This window comes from Schistocerca nitens, chromosome 1 (assembly GCF_023898315.1).
Source record: "Schistocerca nitens isolate TAMUIC-IGC-003100 chromosome 1, iqSchNite1.1, whole genome shotgun sequence".
NCBI classification, from domain to species: domain Eukaryota; kingdom Metazoa; phylum Arthropoda; class Insecta; order Orthoptera; family Acrididae; genus Schistocerca; species Schistocerca nitens.
Genome location: NC_064614.1, coordinates 685588276 through 685612510, shown reverse-complemented (window position 1 = coordinate 685612510; position 24235 = coordinate 685588276). Strand labels below are relative to the sequence as shown.

The 24235-nt window shown below is 42.2% G+C and overlaps 1 protein-coding gene across 1 annotated transcript in view; it reads left to right on the top strand.

The window, feature by feature from the left end:
* LOC126259337 (uncharacterized) overlaps window positions 1-24018 on the top strand; it is a 235456-nt gene extending 211438 nt beyond the window's left edge. The window contains exons 9-10 of the mRNA XM_049956047.1: window positions 10055-10171; window positions 23497-24018. Coding sequence (XP_049812004.1) covers window positions 10055-10171; window positions 23497-23614 — 235 coding nt within the window. The 3' untranslated portion in view covers window positions 23615-24018. The remainder of the gene's footprint in view (window positions 1-10054; window positions 10172-23496) is intronic.
* Window positions 24019-24235: the final 217 nt, after the last annotated feature.

Here is a 24235-nt window from a genome sequence, read left to right as displayed (position 1 = left end):
ATTGTTAAATCCTACAGTTTAACTTATCCTAGTATATCGTACCCTTTTATTTATTTTTTTTTTTTTTGTTTACCTTATACAATACTCTTACATAATTCCTGTTACGTTGAGATGTCTCGCTGCTCGCCGCTATTGACGACAGTGATGTGCGCGCCGTACGACATGGCCTCCGAGTTCTCACTACGCCTCACTGAAACTCCAGAGACTGGGTTAGCCATGGCTATACACGACAATAAATTTATAGTTGCAACTTCCTTCTCTATCTGATGCGGTTTTCGGGATCAAAGCACACCTTTCCAGAAGCAATGTAATATGACCAAGCCAGGGGTGGTTCCTGTTGAGCATTCAGTCGCCCAACACACGCCAGCTACACAGTATGTCACGAATATCCAAGTATAAGTCCCTGGTTATTCATCTGTGACAGTCACGAGCAGCACGCTAAATCCCCAACCAGCACATTGGCATGGTAGGCTTTATGCTCGCATTTCTCTCGTCTAGGGCACCATAGGAGTCAAACGCTCACAGGATCACCCCGACTTGCAAGACAACGATGCTGGCGCAGCTCTGCGAAAAACTATACTGCCCATATTCATTCTCGAAATCACGCAATATCACAATCTTGCCGTGCACTGACGCGTGCCTGCAGGCATTGGTATGAACGTCTCACGAACTGGTTGTGTCCGCTATGGAGCGTATCACGACTTCTCAGAACGCTTCTGAGAGCACGTTCTTGTATGCGCCCGTTTGTGCGACATCTCGTCACTCATCTTTATCCCTCAACATGGACACCAGATAGGAAAGGACAAAAACATTGCTCATGGAAAGGTAGTGCCTCTTATCGCAACGACAGAAGAGATCCCGAACATAGACAAAAAGTTAACAGCAGTAAATTCTTATGCGAGAAAACGCAGCGTGTTAATACTTTAACAATCTTAATCTTATAATGCAACGATTATTGTTCCCCGAAGAAAGGTTCATATCTTTGCCTATTCTACTATGTACACCACTTAAACTACTATTATTCCACCAACTTCTTTGTGTGAGAGAAGTGGAGGAGTCCTATGGACTAGCGTCAATCCCTTCTTAGACTCCCCCTCCTCTGACGTGCATTAGGATTTGGAGGTCTAATTTCAATCTCCTGGTTCTCCTGTTGTCCTTGATTTCGCTCTCTCCAATTACGGTCGCTTTGCCGTTCGTCATTCCTCCTGTCCCAGATTGCTTGTCTAGATTGACCCTGTTCCCCGACGTTCTGGTTTCCGTGTCTCTGGTTTCCATAACCTTGAATAGCGTAACCTTGATTTCCGTAACCCTGGTTTCCTAACTGACCAGTGCGATTATGCGATCTGTTGTCGTCTTCCCTTGCTGGCCCGTGGTATTTGTTATTTTGCGCCTTCTTCCTGTCCTTTGCGTCTTGTTTATCGAAGACTACTTCGAGTTCGCGCAGTAGACTCTTGAATGCATCTATGTCAGATCCACACTTCCCGACAAGTGTCTGTTGATACCTAACTGGCAATTTCGAAAAGCAAAATTTAATGATTTCTCCGTTGCTATATGGACTATCTAAAAACTGATTCTTCTTGAGTAAATCATCAAAAAATTTGGTTGCGCTCCTATGCCCGGACACTTCCAGTTCAGGACAAAATATTATTTCCTCTTTAATCCTGTCTTGCGTTTCCTTTGACCAGTAGGTCCGCAGGAATGCACCAACAAATTCCTGATAAGTCCGACACGTCGCTGCCACGCCCCGCATCTTTTCCGCTGCTTGTCCTTCGATGTGTCCACACATGAATTCTAATTTTGCCTGGGTTGGCCATGATGCCGGTAATGAATTTGTAAACTGCATCACCCAGCTCTTCAGATGCATCGACCCTCCATTTTCTTTGAACTTCTGGAATTTTAGTATCGACAGGAAGTGATTGTGATCAAAATCCTGTCTGATCCTCGCACTGGTGTTGTCACTCGTTTCCGATACTTGCACGTCTGCTGAGTGTCCTGTTCTATCTTGCTGATAACTGTGATCTGCTACGTCTGTATCACAGTGGAAGTGGCATTCAGCATTCACTCTTCTAAGTGGGCTGCAATTATTGGAGCTATTACTCGCTGTTTCTGCGTGTGCATTGTTCGTTCCGCACGCTGTCACTGGGCTAGAGCACGGCGGGCTTTTCCTCGGAGACACAATCCTGTGTACTCCATCATTGGTATCCGAACGCGCAGTGCTCGTGTGCCCGTTTCGCTCTAGTTTCGCTATCCGACTCTCTACTTCTTTCATTCGTTTCGTGATGTTCGTAACCGCAATATTACCTTGAGTCTTTAAGGCCGCTAGGGATTTTGAGTGGACTTGTGTCGCACGTCGCAAGCGCTCTGCGAGTTGAGAAGTTACTCTTGCGATTTTCATTGCCCCTGTTGCTGCAGTTTTGGCTAGGCCTGCTACTTTTTGTGCTACCATTGACATTTGTTTTGCTTCTCCACATTCTTTCTTTATTGTTAATAATTCCCCACGAATTTCCCCTATATGCGAAATTATTGCTTCCGTGTCCTTCTTACGCTGTTCGTCAGCTTCTTCTTTCTCCTTCTTACGTTGTTTCTCAGCTTCTTCCTTCTCCTTCTTACGTTGTTTCTCATCTTCTTCCTTCTCCTTCTTACGTTGTTTCTCATCTTCTTCCTTCTCCTTCTTACGTTGTTCATCACCTTCTTCTTTCATTGATCGTAGGAAGCTCAGTATTGGGTTTACGTCATCTTCTTGATCCTCTTCAAAGATGGGCGATGTAACTCGGGACACCTGGGCGCTAGAGCTCTGACGTGACCGAGCTGGCCTCTGTCTGCACTCGTTCGTTTGACTATAAACTTTTGCTACCGTCTCGACCTGTGTGCCTGTCTCTGTTCCATCCTCCAATTCACTATCATAATCACGGCCGCGACGTTGCTCTAAGATCGCGTCCAAATCACCGTGCTCATCAATGACCCTGTCGTCCTGTCCTGCTAAAAATGTGCCCATCTCATCTCCGAACCTATCCCCGTCAGTAAACTGCCCCTTATCCATTATAGTATCCACTTTTGTTTTAGCTTCGCTCACTAATAGTCGTGCCTTACTTCTCGTGATCATTCATGAGAAACAAAATTTATCTAAAATACACAATAAAAATAATCTACTCCCTGTATTTTTACACATAGACATAAAATTTCAACAACGCTGTTCCAACGCTGTAATCACAAACACAATTTGATGTGGTACAGAAACCGCACACAAATCCGACAAAGTGCGATGTGGTACGCACTCCACATCAACGAAACACAAAAAACAATGAACAAAAAAATATATACACTGAAAACAAAAACTGTAATCATGCGCCGCTACTTAAAACTAAACGCGGAACTACCAGAAAAAAACTTGGGTATTAATCAATAAAAAAAATTAGAGAAAAAAAATTTGAATGTTCGTACTAAGAATACTGTTTGTTAATCAGTGATTCTCAGGAAAGATCCGAGGCTAAGGGTCGCCATATTATGCGAGGAGCCAGGGCTAGCAGTGTATTTATCACTAAATTCTACTAGAATCCACATATGTAAATCATGCTCTAAGCCCCCCCCCCTATTCTAACTCCGACTTTTGCTGTTGCACAAGGATAAAAAAATACGCGAACTGACTCTAATCAACCCTGCCAGTGGAGTAGAAGAGAGTTTGGCACCTGCAATAATTTAATTTGATAAATAAGTTAAATAAACAAAGGTTTCATTAGCATAGTGAGGAATGATAGGGTTGCTCTATCGATTAACAGAACGAAAGTTCTGTCCAAAATAACAATATGATTTATTAAGACTAAACACAGAATAGTAAAAGAAACACAGGAAATATTTATAATACATCAAATTGGCTCACATTGGAGATTCATACAAACACTGTAAAGGTGAAGTTGTCCCTAAACTAGATCGTGAAGTTTAAGACGAAGTGGTATGTGGAGCCAATTCCTTGCCACTCAAATCTCAAGAGAGACACACAGCTAACCCAACAGTAATTGCTGCTACTCAAGACAGAACAAAGTTAGAAAAAGACGAACAGGCGCGCTCTGCTGTGCTCTGATTATCACCTAGGAAAATCCCTGTCTGCCGGTGCTGCGGACATACATTACCAAACTGTCTTCTTGACTGCCAGGACACGATCTGGCGTACCGGAGCCGTTGGCTGGTTGCTTCGACGTCCTCGACCGAAAGGCGAGAGCCGACTCCCTAGAGCACCCGTGCAGGCCGAACACACAACATTCCCGCCCCCACGACAGTGGCCGTGGTTACGTTCCAATCAGCAACTCGAAAACCGGCAGAAATTCCACTCCATTGCCGGAGCACTACCATTCCACCAATGGAGATTCTTGGCGCCAATTTCTGTGCTGATTTTGCTACGTCACGGAGCTATGCCCTGAGCAAGCCAATCACAGTTACTATTTTGCAGAAAGCGCGGGAATTTTCCCGCCACAGCTGCCTGGGTACATAAGTCATTCCCACGCCTCGCTGGTAGCCCGCCAGAAAGTGTTTTCGCTAAGCTTCTGCGAAGCAACGGAACCTCCAGCCCAGCCGCCACTTCCGGCTCCCGCGGGCGCGTCTCCTGACAATGTCGGCGTCTGGAAAGCATTCACTCGACCCCCCACACCTGTCGGCCTACCCTTTCAAAGTCAGAAGAGCCCGCCTGTCACTGGACCACCCGGGTGGCGAGAGACGCTGCATGGGAAGTCCGCGTGTGAAGGAATAGCAACCCTCCACCGCATGCAACTAGAGAGGAGAATCGTAAGATAGAAATATGAGAGGGGGCTCATGCCACCTCTCAAATACAGAACGTAGGTACGTTTGAACATTTTATTTCGGTTGTTCCAATGTGATACATGTACCTTTGTGAACTTATCATTTCTTAGAGCGCCTATTGTTACAGCGTGATTACCTGTAAATACTACATTAATGCAGTAAATGCTCAAAATGATGTCCGTCAACCTCAATGCATTTGGCAATACGTGTAACGACATTCCTCTCAACAGTGAGTAGTTCGCCTTCCGTAATGTTCGCACAAGCATTGACAGGCGTTGTCGGTGGATCACGATAGCATATATCCTTCAACTTTCCCCACAGAAAGAAATCCGGGGACGTCAGATCCGGTGAACGTGCGGGCCATGGTATGGTGCTTCGACGACCAGTCCACCTGTCATGAAATGTGCTATTCAATACCACTTCAACCGCACGCGAACTATGTGCCGGACATCCATCATGTTGGAAGTACATCGCCATTCTGTCATGCAGTGAAACATCTTGTAGTAACATCGGTAGAACATTACGTAGGAAATCAGCATACATTGCACCATTTAGAGTGCCATCGATAAAATGGGGGCCATTTATCATTCCTCCCATAATGCCGCACCATACATTAACCCGCCAAGGTCTCTGATGCTCCACTTGTCGCAGCCATCACGGATTTTCCGTTGCCCAATAGTGCATATTATGCCGGTTTACGTTACCTCTGTTGGTGAATGAGGCCTCGTCGCTAAATAGAACGCGTGCAAAAAATTTCTCTTGTGGCCAGTGGCAGAACTGTACACGACGTTCAAAGTCGTCGCCTTGCAATTCCTGGTGCATAGAAATATGGTATGGGTGCAATCGATGTTGATGTAGCATTCTGAACACCGACGTTTTTGAGATTCCCGATTCTCGCGCACTTTGCTACTGATGTGCGGATTAGCCGCGACAACAGCTAAAACACCTACTTGGGCATCATCATTTGTTGCAGGTCGTGGTTGACGTTTCACATGTTGCTGAAACTCCTTGTTTCCTTAAATAACGTAACTATCCGGCGAACGGTCCGGACACTTGGATGATGTCGCCCAGGATACCGAGCAGCATACATAGCACACGCCCATTGGACATTTTGATCACAATAGCCATACATCAACACGATATTGACCTATTACGCAATTGGTAAACGGTCTATTTTAACACGGGTAATGTTTCACGAAGCAAATACCCTCCACACTGGCGGAATGTTACGTGATACCACGTACTTTTATACGTTTGTGACTATTATAGCGCCATATATCACAAAGCGATAAAAGTGGTCCAACTAAGACATTCATATTTCTTTACGTACTACACGAATATGTAATAAAAATGTGGGTTCCTATTTTAAAAAACGCAGTTGATATACGTTTGACCTATGGCAGCGCCGTCTGGAGGGCCAAGCATAGCGCCATCTCGTTTCCCCCTTCAAGCTAGACGAATTTCGTTCTTTGTAGTGATTCGCTTGATGCTTATTTCGTGAGATATTTGGCCCGGTCACTATCAATGGACCACCCTGTATACATTCTAAACAGTGACGGTCCTATCCCACTTCCGTGGACTACTTTGGAAATTACCTTCACGTCTGTCGATTCTGTTCCGTTAAGAGTGTGGTAATTCTTTGAGTGAAAATAAATAAATAAAATAAAAAGGTGTCTGTGCATCTTCTTCTAGAGCCACAACAGATCGACTGGTGTGCACCACCAAACAACGGAACACCGATGGCGATAAGACCAGCTAGAGCAACCAGGAAACGGATAATTGGAGACTGTTTGAATGAGTAAAGAAGTCCAGTTGAGTAATCCAGAGAAAACCAGAAACTCAGTGAAGCAGGGATCAAGAACTATTAGTTCGTTACAGTACCGGGGCAATAGAGAAGCCAGTACACGGATTGTCTCTGTCACGAGGTGGTCGTACTTTCACGGCCGTCGCGGTGGTCAGTAGGGGGCGCCGCAACAGTGTTCACTAGCGCTGCAGCTGCCGAATGCCGATGTCCAGCTCTCAGTGTCGCCGAGCCGGGACATTCAGTATCAAAGTATCTGCTGCCGCAAGTCGTTAACTTTTTCCTTTAATTAAACTTATGTACTACGCGATTCGCGAAGTAAAAAAAGAAAAAAAAGAAACTGTGGACATACTATAAATTCTACAAATTAACTGACTCAAGTCCACTCGTTCTTAGACATTTATTCTGAGAATCCAGTCAAAATATTTGCTTGCGATTATTACAGTCGACTTGGAACCATCATCATAATTCGTAAGTGCATTGTCTGTTTTGTAAGAAATGAGCCTCTACCAGGTAGCTTCCCTATAATTTATGAATATATTTCTTATATAATCATGAATAAGTTAAGGAGAGAGCCACTGAACAGATTAGCGAACTAGCATACAAAAATAAATCGAGAATAGCATTAATATATCACCATACTCCAATAAATCACGGTTTCTAAGTACATTTTCGCATGTGTGATTCAAAACTGTATTAAATTGTTTGATATTTTTCTGGGCAAAGCATTTTTAAAGGACCTCACTAATGGCCACAGGCTTTGCAGACCATCAATAAAGTCACTCATACTTTGTTTTAATTTCATTAGTAAATTTAAAGTTAAATTTTCCTATAATACAGTAAATTTCGCAGACGATAACAAATAGTATTCCTTTCACAAAGGTTTAAATTTTTTGTGCATTGTTAGAATCAGTTCTCAACTCAACTCTAACATTTTGCTTGTGCACAAGTTAATTGTGCCTGACGTCCTTACTTTTGGATTCAATTTTAAGCAGTTGCTTAGCTGTTAAGACATATAGTGCCCAATTACATATCTTCACTGTGATGGCCAAACAGACGTAATGCAGACTTCAAAGAATAAAACCCTGTACGAGTTATACCAGTAAATAGTACACAAGAGTTTGACTTCCTTTTTAAGAATTGGTGGGGCATGAAAAATTGACAAATAATATACCAGGGTGAGATCTCAAAAATCTAAACATTATGAGCAGACCAAGTAGGTAGTATACTGACGCATTTGGAAGGGTCAGACTTCGAACCACGGCCCAGCCATCCAAGTTTAGCTTTCCCAAGGTTACCTCAGATTACTGAAGGTATTACAGAGTGAACGGAAAGAAACTCGCCCTGTGGAATGCAGTATCTAAGGAAAGAATGTTATTGCGACAGGAGGGTTACCGATGATAGATCACGTAAGCTACCAGAAAGTCAAACAGCGTCATTCCCAAGCTGATGAAAGAAGCGACCACTTGGTTCCACTTCTTAAACGACTGCCGTAAATAATTACGTCACTGAGCACAGCAAAATAGACTCTACGATCGGTGCAAAAGAGTTATTTACGTTATTCGTCCCTCCAAGCGTAAGTTATTATTCCCCTATTTGTCAGGTTGTTAAAGTCAGACAAAATACAGCGCAGTTTTGATAACTGACGCATGATTTTTTTCCTCTTTAAGCTCACATCTACAACGAAGCTACTTCCGTTTAGACTGAACTAAGGTTGACTATGGAAGTGCAAGTGATTAGGTACAACTATCTTTCAGAGAAGGAAGAGAGTCAGGTAATCTAGAATTAGAACATAGAGAGTAAGGAGCATACTGAAATCTGCCATGATTCTTGCAGTCAGTAACAGATTATAGAAAACTTGTGATCACATCCATCTAGAACATGTTTCTGTGCGGCGCCATCCCATTTGCAGTGGAGTGTGAGAAAGTGTTGGTAAAATGTTTAAATAATGGGACGTCAAAGAAACTCCTTGTTATCCAGAGGCCTGTAAGTTGCGCTTATCGATTTCCTACCAAAAGAGCACACCCGTATTCGTTCCACATACTTGTTCAGTCCGAGAAAATGCTACTATGGACAGTCTACATTTCTCTGAGAGGACCGTATTTTCAAAGATTTTAATTGACAACAGTTTCTGCCTGTCGTTTTGTATCTAACTAGGTAAGTTGTAACGAAACTGGCTCGAATTTATTCGCGTGTTTGACGTGAAAGGTTTAGAAGAACATAATTTTCTCTAAACGTCAGAGTTAACAGTCCATCACCTATTCACGGGTTACATGCTTCTATGCAGAACTTATCAGCAGTAGGGCAACACTCAGTAAAAAGTACTTACTTTTAATTCCCATGTTACCAGTTATACAGTTAATCTAAGTGTATGAACGAGGATTGAAAGATTAGTCGTAGAATATGAAATAAATTATTTCTGAAGTACGCATGGTAGTGTTACAGAACGAAATAAAGTATGAAGTGAGGAGGCGCTACAGTGGATGAAGAAAAACAAATAATTACAGAACTGTTACTGGCAGGAAAAATAATATGTATACTAAAACAAGAAAGAATATCTGATCAAGCAACACACAGCCCAATATGGAGTATATACAGTAAGGTATGGCAGAGACCAGAATATGTGACACAGATTATAGAAATAGCAACAAAACTTCACGTGAACAAAAATGATGAGATTAGACAACGTTGATAGAGAAACATCAAAAAATTATCAAACAGAGAAGACAATAAAAAGAAAATAACGGTTGTTATCAGGCAATTCATATTTTCCTCCCGAAAGGGCTCTTGGATTGAGAAAGGAAAAGTAAACATTATATACTATTATTAGCAAACGTGAGCGTCCCATTTATGTTTTGTATCTGTTATTCGGATTCTGAATGGAATGAGATTACAGTAAAGAAATTATCTTTGAAAATCTCATTAAGAAGGTAACTTATTTTTAACAACTAGCAGGTTTAAATAACACCAACTTACTGCTTGAGTGGGTCATCTTAGGTCATGAAGCTACATGACGAAGTCACAAATTCCGAAAAATCTTACGGAAACTTATTTTGGCGGCAGAAACTTTTGTACAAAAACAAATTAGTCTGTTTCCTTCAACACTTCATACGATATCATGTGTGCAAGGTACAAATAATTTCTAGGATGATAGTAAGTGAGGGAGAGAGAGGGAGAGAGAGGGAGAAAGAGAGAGAGAGGGGGGGAGGGGGAGAGAGAGAGATATCAATGCTGAGATCTCAAAAAACGTGTAGATAAGAGTAAAAATATGCATTTTATATGCTAAAAATTGCAAATTCTGTTCTTGTAAATAGCTCTTAGCGATAGTAAGTGCTACGAGGGTTGTCAGTTATACGGAAGGACATCAACCTAATTGCTGGTTGATAGATGATACCTTTGAAATAGCCTGCTCAGGCTGTCTAAATTTGGCACTCTATCTCATAAAATATCTTATGTTTTTCAGGGCGCAGGTGTGTCAGCCGACCCCGCTGTACCGCTCGTCGCCTGGCATGGGCGAGTGGTGCCAGACCAACTGCCTGCGGTACCCACCCAACTGCCCTCCGGACCTCTGCCATTGTCCGTGAGTACTCGGCTAAGCCTGCAGTCTACAAAGATCACATACGTACTTTACTACGGTATAACCTTACTAAGTCGAACCAAAAGTACCCCAAAATTCTATCTACGTGTCGTCCTCCGTAGGTCAATTCTCAATACGGTGGCTGCCGCGCAGGGGATTTGGGTTCGATTCCCGTTACTAGAAGGGATTTATTTCCTTTGTGAGAGGACTATTACGGGGTGGCCTCAGCCTCGTGAGACCAACTGAGGAGCTACTCGACCTATTAGTAACGATTCAAAAGTCAACAAACACGACAGCGACGGAGAGAGTGGTTTGCCGACCCCGTGCCCCTCCGTATCGCACCCGATGAAGCCACTGACAAAAGATGTGACGATCGGCCGGGCCCGATTGGCCTCTCTAGGGCCAGAACGCGGAACTTTACCTGTCCACGTACAGCTTCTGAAAATTTTCAGTTATCCTAATAGTGTGTTGCCTATTTCGTATTGCTATGCACTTAATATTCAGGATGCTATAGCAGTTTAAATAGACCTGATATCGGCAGTGTCAATACCATACCAATTTAATTTTTTTTTCTCCAGCTCATTCACTAAGCTACAAGTGTTTGGTACAATAAACACAGTATCATATTAACATTATCGTTTGGCAATGAATTAGTTCAAGTGAAGAACTCACTACGAGCTAAACAGAAAAGCATTTTAAAATGTCAAGACATGTTGTTGTTGTGTTCTTCAGTCCGAAGACTAGTTTGATGCAGCTCTTCATGCTACTCTATCGTTTGCAAGCCTCTTCATCTCTGAGTAATTATTGCAACCTACATCGTTCTGAATCTGCTTATCGTATTCATCTCTTGGCTTCCCTCTACGATTTTTACGCCCCACACGTCCCTCCAGTACTAAAGTGGTCATCTCTTGGTGTCTCAGAGAGTATCCTATCAACCGATCCTTTCTTTTGGTCAAACTGTGCCGCAAATTTCTTGTCTTCCTAATTCTATCCAGTACTTCCTCATTAATTACGTGAGCGACCCATATAATCTTTAGCATTCTGCTGTAACACCATATTTCAAAAGCTTCTATTCTCCTTCTATCTAATCTGTATATCGCCCATGTTTCTCTTCCATACATGGCTACACCCCAGACAAGTACATTCAGAAAAGGCTTCCTAACACTTAAATCTGTATTCGATGTTAACAAATTTATTTTCTTCAGAAATGCTTTTCTTTCCATTGCCAGTCTACGTTTTATACCCTCTCTACTTCGACCATTATCAGTTATTTTACTGTTAACTCATCTACTACGTTAAGTGTCCCGTTTCTAATCAAATTCCCTAGGAATCACCCAATTTAATTCACCTACATTCCATTATCCTTGTTTTGCTTTTGTTGATTTCATCTTATATCCTCGTTTCAAGACCCTGTCCATTCCATTTAACTTCCAAGTCCACTGCTGTCTCTGAGAGAATTAGTGTCATTTGCATATCTGAAAATTTTTATTTTTTCTCGCTGGATTTTAATTACTACTCCAAACTTTTCTTTTGATTCTTTTTCTGCTTGCTCAGTATACGGATAGAATATTCTTGGGATAGGCTAGAGCCCTGTCTCACTCCATCGTAACCACTGCTTCCCTCTCATGCCCCTTGACTCTTATAACCGCCGTCTAGTTTCTGTACAAATTGTAAACAGCCTTTCGCTCTCTGTATTTTACTCCTGCGACCCCTCAAAATTTCAAAGAGGATATTCCAGTCAACATTGTCAAAATATAATATAATAAAATAATAAATAATAAAAATATTAAAGTATATAAAATGTAACAAAAATAATTAAATAAAAATAATTACAATATTCACTCCGCTGCAGAAAATTGGACACTGAAACTATTTCATACACCATAAAATACAGATATCAAAGAAGAAAATGGCATGTGCTGAGTTTGATACTCTTGATAAAATCAAGAATCGTTTTTGTCGACTACTATCCTCGTAAATGGATCAAATCAATCAATATTTTATTTTACGTACGTGGTTGAATTTACTGAGAGAACAAACGTGATTACGTAAGGGACGCTTGCTACACGCAGTTTTAAGGTGTTACCGAATAATTTGATAAAGTCCTGAAACAACTAAAAACTAACAAAAAGGAAATTGGACTGAACGCCACAGTCAATACAATCAATAACTGCGAGAACATTTGAAAAGAAGGAAGGTCTATTTTTGACCTTTAGCTGGATTTTGCTTTGAAACTGTAACTGACTTGAAGTTTTGCTCACAGCTAATATTCACTTTGAATTTGAGAAATTACATTTTTTAGTCCATTTAGAGTCTGATTGCTTTATAGATAGATAGTTTAAATGATGAAAGATGAAATTAGTAATCCAAATATTCTGTGTTCGATTTTCAGTTCGACCTACCGTTTTTTTCTAGCGCTTAATGTGATTTTCAGTATGCTATAAGCGACAGTGGTTAGGTTTGATACACGCTTATGAGTTCCGGGGACACTGTAACCAGCTGGCTTTGCTGTGTGTAAAGCAGGTCTCGTGGGTTAAAGCTCAGGCATGGCATTGAGTTTTAAATATAACATTAGCTTGTGTTGTCTGAATAACTAATTAATTTGAAATTACGATTCGAAACCAACCAAAATATACATAAAATATTTGATAAAGAATGATTAAGAATGGTTGGATGAATAATGCGCATTGGACTATGAGGCACGAGTCAAAATCTTTAAAAGAGAGAGGAAAAAAGATGATTTTGGCGAAAATACACGTTTAAAGTCGGTGGTCGGCAGATTATTTTGAACATTTAGTTCAGGAGCCCACCTGAAGTGTAAATTGTTGCAAAAACATACTTGACATCTTAGCAACAAATAATCCTGTGCAAATTGGGAGCACCACGATAGATACAGGAGTTAGTGACCATAAGATTGTTGCGATGAGATGGAATACCGTAACATGCAAACCCATCAGATACAAACGCAAAATACATTAATTTTTAAAAAATCAGATAAAAACTCGCTTGACACTTTCCTATGAGACTGTTTCACGCCTTCCATTCTGGCTATGTAGGCGTAGTCCAGATGTGGTTTCAATCCAAAGAAATAGATCGACGGCTATGGAGAGACCACATACCAATAAATGGTACTGACTCCCACGGTACACAAAACAAGTCAAAACACTGTTGCAGAAGCAACGAGAAAAATCATGCCAAAATTTTAAAAAACGTAAAACCCCAAGATTGGCGATGTTTTACAGAAGCTCGAAATATAGCGCGAACTTCAATGCCAGATGCCTTTAGTATCTTCCAAAACGAAACTCTGTCCCGAAACCTGGCAGAAAGGCCAAAGATATTCTGCTCGTGTGCAAAGTATACCATCGCAATAACGATAGTGATGTTACTGACGACAGTGGCACTTAAGCAGAAATATTAAATATGGTTTTTCGAAAATCCTTTCACCGAAGGAGACGAATGAAATATTCCAGAATTCGAACCAAGGACAACTGCTGAAATGGGTAACTGAGAAGTAGATACTCTCGTTGTAACAACACATTTTAAAATAATAAAGACAAGTCCACCGGTCCAGACGGCATACCAGTCAGATTCCTTTGAGGGTATGCTGATACAATAGTTCCATACTCAGCAGTCATATAGACCTATCGCCCGTCGAAACATTCGTACCTAGAGACTGAGATGTTGCGTAAGTCACAGCACTACCCACGAAACGAAATAGAATTAACCTGCTGGATTATAGATCCGTATGGCTAACGTTGACTTGAAGTAGGATTTTGAAGCATAAATTGTGTTCGAACATTGCGAGTAATCTCGAAGAAAACGATTTATTTTAAAACAGCCAACATGGATTCAGAAAATATTGTTCTTGTGAAACTCAACTAGCTTTTTACTCTCGAGTAGTAATAAGTGCTATTTACAAGGGATGTTAAACTAATTCCATATTTTTAGATTTCCAGAAATCTTTTGATCCCTTCCTCACAAGCGACTTCTAATCAGATTACATGCCTATGGAGCATCGTTTCAGTTGTGCGACTGGTTTCTTGATTTCCATCCGAAAGGCCACAGTTCGCAATACCTGAGGGAAATTCATCGAGCAAAACAGAAGTAATATCTGACGTTCCCCAACACAAATCTAAAGGCTGTAAATTCAACTAAATATTTAGGGGTTTTAACTACGAGTAACTTCAATTGCATCAATGACGTAGATAATGTTGTGGGTAAAACAAACCAAAGGCTGCGATTTATTGGCAGAACACTTAGAAAATGCAATAGGGTTACTAAAGAGACTGCCCTCTTCTAGGATACGCATCAGACAGGATCGACGGAGGACATCGAGAAAGTTCAAAGAAGGACAGTTCGTTTTGTACTATCGCGAAGTAGTGGAGAGAGTTGTAACCTTTCCGTATACAAAAATTTCCGGTACAAAACTGACTGAGAATTGAAACTGATAAATTTTGGACGTAAACAGCGCTATGTCATGGCCCTGTGAAATCAACCTGAATAAACTGAAAAATTCTTACCTCATAATGGTGTCGCCGGATAACGCTGTCTATATATCTGCTCCTAAATGGTACAGTTTAGTGCAATGTTGGGCTATCTACTACTACTGAACAGCATTTATCTGAGATTTGCATTATTAGAAAAAAAACTGACTTTGCGTGTTGACACAGCTGCGTAGCTGGTCCTCTGATTATTAAACAACACATGACTATGATCTGGGAAAATCTGTAAAATATTCAAATTCAAGTAAATGACTGGTAAAAAATTGTGTCCTGGAAAACTTTATTATTGAAAACATTTCTGCAAAACATTACATAAAAAATTGAACATTGCAAGTCTGACTTAATTAGTGAAGATAAACCACAAAAAGATTGAAACAAATTCATATTAACATCTCAGACAACAAATTTAAGTACGCGCATGTCGATGAAGAATAATAAAGTTTACCTTACACTACATGGCAATGAAGTGCGCTGCACCAGCGGCGACTGTTATTGCTCTTACATGGCTAGCAACTGTACTGTAGCGGTGAGCTACAACGATTTCTACGTAACAGCGAGCTATTGAGACTGCCCCATAACAACGAACTATTGCTACTGCTCTGTAGGAGCGAGCGATTATTACTGCTGCCGACACTGCTCTGACCTGCGATTCTATTGCAGCAGGTATGTTCTACATCGCAGGCAACGCGTGAGCAATACATCGAAATTACATTTGCTCCAGTAGGATAGTGAACAGTAAACCTCTTACATAATGAACCCCTTGCAGAGTGCCATGGATATGAAACGCGAATTGGGGTGGCAGTCATTAAAACAAAGGCGTTATTCGTTGTGAGAGGTTCTTCTCGTGAAATTTCAATCACCGGCTTTCTCGTCAGCGTGTAAAACTATTTTGTTAGCGCCCATCTACATAGGAGGAATGATTATCACGGAAAGAGTCAAGTGTTCATCTTTTCAGCGTGCTCTTCGAGAGTGGAACAGTAGAGAAATAGATTGATGGTGGTTCGATGAACCCTCTGCGAGGCACGTAATTGTGAATTTCAGAGTAACCATGTAGATACACACACATCAAAAATAGTTTTGCATCACCTCGGTTCCGAGAGTTCCGGAACCTGTACAGAAAATTGGAATAGAGATAAACATAAACATCATTTCTGCCCTTTTTATTGCTCATGTAAACCACACATTGCATGTTATACTACCATATAGTGAAACCTTCAGAGGTGGTGGACAAGATTGCTGTACACACCGGTACCTCTAATACCCAGTAGCACGTCCTCTTACATTGCTGCATGCGTGTATTCATCGTGGCATACTATCCACAAGTTCATCAAGGCAGTGTCCCACTCCTCAATAGCGATTGGGCGTAGTCCCTCGGAGTGGTTGGGGGGGGGGGGGGTCACACCGTTCGTAAACAGCCCTTTTCAATCTATCCCAGGCATCTTCGATAGGGTTCATGTCTGGAGAACATGCTGGCCACTCTAGTCAAGCGAGGTTGTTATCCTGAAGGAAGCCATTCACAAGATGTGCACAATAGGGGCGCGAACCATGAAGACAAATGCCTCGTCAATATGCTGCCGATATGGTTGCACTATCGGTCGGTGGATGGTATTCACGTATTGTACAGCCGTTACGACGCCTTCCGTGACTACCAGCGGCGTACGTCGGCCGTACATAATGCCACCCCAAAACATCAGGGAACCTCCACCTTTCTGCACTCGCTGGACAGTGTGTCTAAGGCGTTCAACCTGACCGGGTTGTCTCCAAAGACGTATCCGATGGTTGTCTGGTTGAAGGCATATGCTACACTCATCGGCGAAGAGGACGTGATGACAATCCTGAGCGGTTCATTCGGCGTGTTGTTGGGGCCATCTGTACCTCGCCATGGACGTCGGGAGTGAAGTTGCGCATCATGCAGCCTATTGCGCACAGTTTGAGTCGTAACACGACGTCCTGTGGCTCGCACAAAAAGCATTATTCAAAATGGTGGTGTTGCTGCTAGGGTTCCTCAGAGCCATAATCCGTAGGTAGCGGTCATCCACTGCAATAGTAGCCCTTGGGCGTCCTGGGCGAGGCATGTCATCGAGAGTTCCTGTCTCTCTGTATCTCCTCCATGTCCGAACAACATCACTCCGTGATGCGTGGACATTTCCCTTGTTGAGAATCCTTCCTGGCACTAAGGAACAATTGACCGTCTAGGCATGGTTGAACTACTGACAACACGATACCTCCTTCCAGTTGGAATGACTGGAATTGATCGGCTGCCGGAACCCCTCTGTCTAATAGGCGCTGCTCATCCATGGTTGTTGACATGTTTGGGCGAGTTTTGTGACATCTCTGAATAGTCAAAGGGACTGTGTCTGTGATACAATATCCACACTGAACGTCTACCTTCAGGAGTTCTGGAAATGGGGTGATGCAAAACTTTATTTGATGTGTGAAGATGCCCTGGATAATATCTTAACCAAACTACCTAGTGTGTGTCTGTATCATATTGATTACTGCATGAGGGTTTGTACAATAGTCGAAATGTTGCATGTCGTCTACATAAGTCAAGAATTAACTTTTTTACCATGTTTAACTTCCTCAACCGATGTAGGTATCACCATCAACAATCTAATGAATTTAACAATGCTGTTCAGTTTGTATGTACTGATCGTTACCCACTACCTCATCATCTCTCCCTTTTCAGGCCGATTCAAGCAATGAACGTTTCTTCCCTTGCAGACTCCAAGTAGCTATTCCGAGTTATGCACCCAAGCGTTTTAGACACTCTGACACGGAAGCCTGTTCACTTCCTTACAGATTTTAAGAATAATAAATCACTTCATGATTGACAGTATATGTGATACCACGTTTGTTCTATACCTTTCATCACGAGATCATCTCTCTTTTACTATAGAGTCATACTTTGATAATCGGGATTTGTAACATCTTCATGCATAGATGGGTACCTTTATAAAATTGCCCGACTATTTTTCCCATTTCCTGTTTCTTAAATTTCAGAATCATAAGAAAACAGTACTCCATGTTATCCAGCTGATTCTCATAAATTACAGTTAATTATAAGAATACCTTAAGAAAAACAGTATGCTCTTCTTTCAAAGAACGCATTCCATTACCCAAGGCATACATATCAACACCATAAAGTAATTATTTTATGTTTTTAGTCTGACCTTCCTACATACAATGTTAGTCATGTGTCCCTTAACTGTTCTCCCAAAAAACAGCCAGATTATTTTTAGAGAAACGTAAGTTAATAACCGAGCATCTCGAAAAAATTTTTGGAATGTCTGAGTTCGGCAGTAAATATTTCCGTAACAGTAATATAATAATATTTTCCGTAGCAGTAGCTGAAATCGGCCACATGATGAATTATTCTGAATTTGAAGCTTTACCGACAAGAAATTCTAGCTGATCAGCTACGTATCATGATTATAACGACTGATATCTTCGAGATTATTGTTTTCGTTAACAGTGATAAAAGGAATCACTAGTTGCAGAGAGGAAAATGAGTAAAATGGAATACAGGTAGCAATTACCGGATATATTCAACCAATGGTGAACTGGAAATCTGTAGCCATTCAAGCACAAATTGTGCCACAGTAAATGACGTCAACACAGATTAAAACTTGTTTTAAATAACAGTATGTCATTAGAAATTTGATCTGTTGCTTACCCTAATGGACGACTCTAAATCTCTTACAGGTAACTTTCTATTTTCATGCATCTAACATGACACTCATTCCTTCGTCTCGTACCCGCCAAGTTCAGCTACACTGAGGGAAATGGAAAAGAATCTGTCCCGGATTTATCAGACTTTGTGGAGATGTTCATCACATAACGCGTAAAATGTTGTTACACTTTCAGTTCATTTGGAGCGGATGTCCATCATCACCATCAGAATCAGCATGAGTGGTGACTCCACGGGCACGAATACACGTATTTGTAGTGCCATGGAAATAACATCCTCCGAATGTCATCTTAAGGAACTTTTTACCTTGCCTGAAACGCTTGTTGTGTCATTATTATCAAAACTGCTTATTGGAGGCTCATACGAAAGTACACGTCTTGCAGTCGCATCGCAAAAATGGTTCAAATGGCTCTGAGCACTATGGGACTCAACTGCTGTGGTCATCAGTCCCCTAGAACTCAGAACTACTTAAACCTAACTAACCTAAGGACATCACACACATCCATGCCCGAGGCAGGATTCGAACCTGCGACCGTAGCAGTCGCACGGTTCCGGACTGCGCGCCTAGAACCGCGAGACCACCGCGGCCGGCGTCGCATCGCAGACCTGCTGTACCGGTGACCAATGAGAATGGCCTAGTCAGTCATGGATCCATACATTCCTCATGGCGTTTGTGGTGTGAACAACCACGTGTGTCTTAAAAAATTCTCCAGGACTATCCCTTTGGTACCCTGGTAATTAAGGATGTAAGAAAAGGGTTTACTATTCTGGCCACATGCTGTTCTAGGGTTCGGTCCCATTTCAACAAATACCAAATCAGTCCTATTATCATATCGAATAGGCAGACAGAAGCGAGATGCATCGCTGAACACCAAAGAAAGCCATTTAATTTTTCTGTTTATTGTATCTTGACACCATGCAAGTATCTGTAGTGGGTGGCGTGTCTTCGTTAAACTAATCATGGCAACTCGAGAACTCAACCCAGCTTCCAGTGTTCTGTTTCACATGGTTCACGATGACACTGCCTGTAACTTCTGCCCATATTTCAACTGCAGTCATCCGCCTAGTCATGAGAACCAGTGGAAAACTCCCCATTTCCTCGTGATGTGGTACCTTTGGAATTATCCGTACCAACTCTTCTTGCCACACCGTTGTCTTAAATCCGTTCCGTTCTGCAGTCATTGTCCGTGTGATCTGTCGCTATGATGCTACCATGTCCTTCATACTAATGATTCGACCTTTCTCAAAGACCTTGTACAGTTCCTTATGGGCGTTCTCTGATGCAAACTCTAGTTGGGAACTTATAGTAACGTCAAAACCACCCAAAACCCACGTCATGCACTCACTAAATTCTTCATCTGTAATAATGGCTTCTGTCTGCACTCGCAAAAGACAGAGACTGATAATCAACATACCATACAGTGCATGAAAATATTGGAGTGTTTGTTCTGTAGCGTTTGGTCAAGACGTTATTGGTGTAACGCTTCCCATGTTCGTTAGTGTACATATTTATTTTTTCTGATTTGTGGCATTCCCACGTTTTAACTCTCTCGCTGTGGAATCAACACACACACACACACACACACACACACACACTGTTGTTTACGGTAACTACCACTTTCTGTAAGCTTTCTACAATTAAATTATCTGATAAAAAAAAGAGCTTCTTCTCAAAGAAAACTGATAGAAGTGTAAAGGACCATACATGAATACCATGGAGTAGGAATATCTATGGAGTGAACATTCAGAACGAAGCTTTTTGTTGCCAACATACCTCGAAGCAAAAGTCATATGGGCGTATTTTGCCTGAACGCGCCATACAAATTCTGCATGTCATGATATAACTAGTAAAGACAGATTCCGCTAAAAAGCATCTTGTATTTTGTACATAGGCTGCATAGGAATCTTAATAATTAACATTCGTTAGTTTCAATGAACTTGGCTTAAAGCTTTTAAAAGATAAATCCAAGTTTTCCCTTCTTTGCTTCAAGTTCCACAGTTGAGACGCCAGTAATTATCTGGGTATAGGAAAAAAATTCATAGCCACCTCTATTTTTTTAGGTTTTTTGGTGCACATGATCCTACTGCCGAGTCTCTGTTTCAATTACTTGTGCTACAGTGGCATCGTGAAATGGCTTCCCACAAAGCCAAAGTGAAAGTGTACAGGAAAACCATTGCGTTTGGAACTATGATATGCAAAATAGTAATTTATCGAACAATGAAATATTTTTAGCAACGAAATTCTATAGTTTTTGCTTTCCGGTGCCATATTTTTAAACTTCGTTCATACTCGTAATATGGAAACAAGGGGCGTTCAGTAAGTAACGCGACACATTTTTTTCCTGTAAGCAGGTTGGTTTTTCAGCACGTGGGTTTTATTCAGGATTCTCTCTTTAGGCTATAAAACCGTATTTTTCAACATTACCTCCGTTCAGTGCGACGGCCTCATGCCACCTTAATAGGATGGTTCGTATGCCTGCATGGTACCACCCTATTGGTCGACGTGTTGCTGCATCAATAACCTCCACGTTACCCACGTACTGCATCCCGCAAAGTGCACCTTTATTGAGCCAAAGAAATGTAAGTCGGAAGATGTGAGATCCAACCTGTAAGGAGGATGAAGAAGAAGAGCCCAATGAAGTTTTATAAGGTACTCTAGGGTTCGCAGACTTGTGTGAGGCCTTGCATTGTCACGGACAAGGAGAATGAGAGTGTCCGCACGTTCCAACACTGCAGAAATCACAGCTGTGTGCAGCAGGCTGGCATGCGGGAGGTCGGACAGGTTTGCGCGACCCTGTTGCGATGATGGCAGATGCCTTGCCCAACGAGTCACCGTGCTTTCGTTCACTGCCCAGTCTCCGCAGGTATTCTGCATCCGCCTACGAATATTTGCGAAGCTCTGGTTTCCCGCTTTAAGAAACTCAATTACAGCTCTCTGCTTGGAACACACCTCCGTTACAGACGCCATATTCAAGGCTACCTACAGGCCCGCCCCCTTTCGGAACTTCATGAAACTGTAGGGGTTGGAGTGGGAATATGCCACGATGTCCCACAACAAACTCCGCACTTTTCCAACGAAAACTGTCTGACAAAAGGAATGTGTTCAATTACTCTTTGAGTGCCCCTCGTATTAATCGTACATACTCATTCTCGACGGCATAGATCACAGTACTGTAGTGTCCTACTGTGGCAACTCCGAAATCAGTACAGTGATTTGAAGATCTGTATAATCTAGAGTTGAAAATTATTCGGAATGTACATACATTCAACAGACTGACTGCCAGCATACTTCCACACTACCGAATTTATCCAACACTTACAAATATATGGCCATGCAGTCATACAAATTAGGACTAGGACATGAACTCTTTATTACCCTACAGTACACTATTTTCAGCATATAAAGCTGTTCTTTTTGGTATGATACTGGAATTAGACCTTCGTGATAATTAATCTGTGAAAAGCACCTTTACATCCTTTGACGAATATACACAACTGGCCATTAAAATTGCTACACCACGAATATGACGTGCTACAGACGCGAAATTTAACCGACAGGAAGAAGATGGTGTGATATGCAAATGATTAGCTTTTCAGAGCATTTACACAAGGCTGGCGCCGGTGACGACACCTACAACGTGCTGACATGAGGAAAGTTTCCAACCGATTTCTCATACACAAACAGCAGTTGACCGGCGTTGTCTGATGAAACATTGTTGTGATGCCTCGTTTAAGGAGCAGAAATGGGTACCATCACGTTTCCGACTTTGATGAAGGTCGGATTGTAGCCTATCGCGATTGCGGTTTATCGTATCGTGACATTGCTGCTCGCGTTGGTCGAGATCCAATGACTGTTACCAGAATATGGAATCGGTGGGTTCAGGAGGGTAATACGGAACGCCGTGCTGTATCCCAACGGCCTGTATCACTAGCAGTCGAGATGACAGGCATCTTATCCAACTGGCTGTAACGGATCGTGCAGCCACATCTCGATCCCTGAGTCAACAGATGGGGACGTTTTCAAGACAACATCTATCTGCACAAACAGTTCGACGAAGTTTGCAGCAGCATGGACTATCAGCTCGGAGACCATCGCTGCGGTTACCCTTGACGCTGCATCACAGGCAGGAGCGTTTGCGATGGTTTACTGAACGACGAACCTGGGGGCACGAATGTCAAAACGTCATTTTTTCAGATGAATCCAGGTTCTGTTTACAGCATCATGGTGGTCGCATCCGTGTTTGGCAACATCGCGGTGAACGCACATTGGAAGCGTGTATTCGTCATCGCCATACCGGCGTATCACCCGGCGTGATGGTATGGGGTGCCACTGGTTACACGTCGCGGTCACCTCTTGTTCGCATTGACGGCTCTTTGAACAGTGGACGTTACATTTCAGATGTGTTACGACCCGTGGCTCTACCCTTCATTAGATCCCTGCGAAACCCTACATTTCAGCAGGATAATGCACGACCGCATGTTGCAGGTCCTGTACGGGCCTTTCTGGATAGAGAAAATGTTCGACTGCTGCCCTGGCCAGCACATCCTCCAGATCTCTCACCAACTGAAAACGTCTGGTCAATGGTGGCCGAGCAACAGGCTCGTCACAAGACGCCAGTCACTACTCTTGATGAACTGTGGTATCGTGTTGAAGCTGCATGGGCAGCTGTACCTATACAAGCCATCCAAGCTCTGTTTGACTCAATGCCCAGCCGTATCAAGGCCTTTATTACGGCCAGAGGTGGTTGTTCTGGGTACTGACTTCTGAGGATCTATGCCGCCAAATTGCTTGAAAATGTAATCACATGTCAGTCTTAGTATAATATATTTGTCCAATGAATACCCGTTTATCATCTGCATTTCTTCTTGGTGTAGCAATTTTAATGGCCAGTAGTGTAGATTTGCATCCTTAGCAGCAACAGATAATAACCATTGCAGTTAATAATAAACAGATGCAAAATAAACAAGACAATAATGTAACATGCATTAAAGTTTCAGTCTTAGAGGAAAATCTAAACAAAACCGTTGTACGTAAGTCATCTGAAAATTTCGGTTCGATGAATATTACTGGTTGTGCCACTGTTGTGTGCCTGGTGCCCTCTCGGTGGTTAAAGCTATTTTATATGCTGTTGCAGACGCACCTGCGAAGCTATCGGCGACCTGGCGGGCCGCAGGGGCGCTGACGAGTACTGCATGGACCGCTGCATCGTCTACCCGCCGCGCTGCCCCTTGGATCGCTGCTCGTGCTACTGATGCCAGGGCGCAGGCTTACAATTCTCAACCACCACGACCACAACAGTAACGGCTCCTGCCGTAGCAGACACACTACGCAGTGTTTCACTGTGTTCTGTTAACTGCATCAGATTCCAGGCCGTGGACCGCCTTGATGAAAAACAGTTGTACTCTCCTGTACAGCGCACGCAAACTAGTGACAATTCCGGCCTGTATACAATACTCGTCTTATCGACTTGAATATCAACGAGATGCACATGTTCTGACATGATAACTACTATGTTTCTGACTACAGCCTTCTCTTTCAGTCTACAAACAGCTACAGTATCAGTTTGTTCTGATGTTCGTAAGTGACGAACGTTCATACGCGAAACCCAGATGTGATACTACTCAAATGAAATAAACTCGAGAAAATTCTCTCCATATGTTAACTATTTTCAGTAATTCCCTACATTCTACGATTGAAGCACAAGATTCAAAGATCATGTTTCACAAAACAATTACAGTTCTGTACACAAGCAATTCTTCCTTTCACTTTTACGGATAATATTATCCGCATTTCCAGAAGCGGAATCAGTAACGCCTTCTAGTCATAGTAGGTATCGAAAAGAAAATACTTTCATGATAGTCTGTAATCGTCTT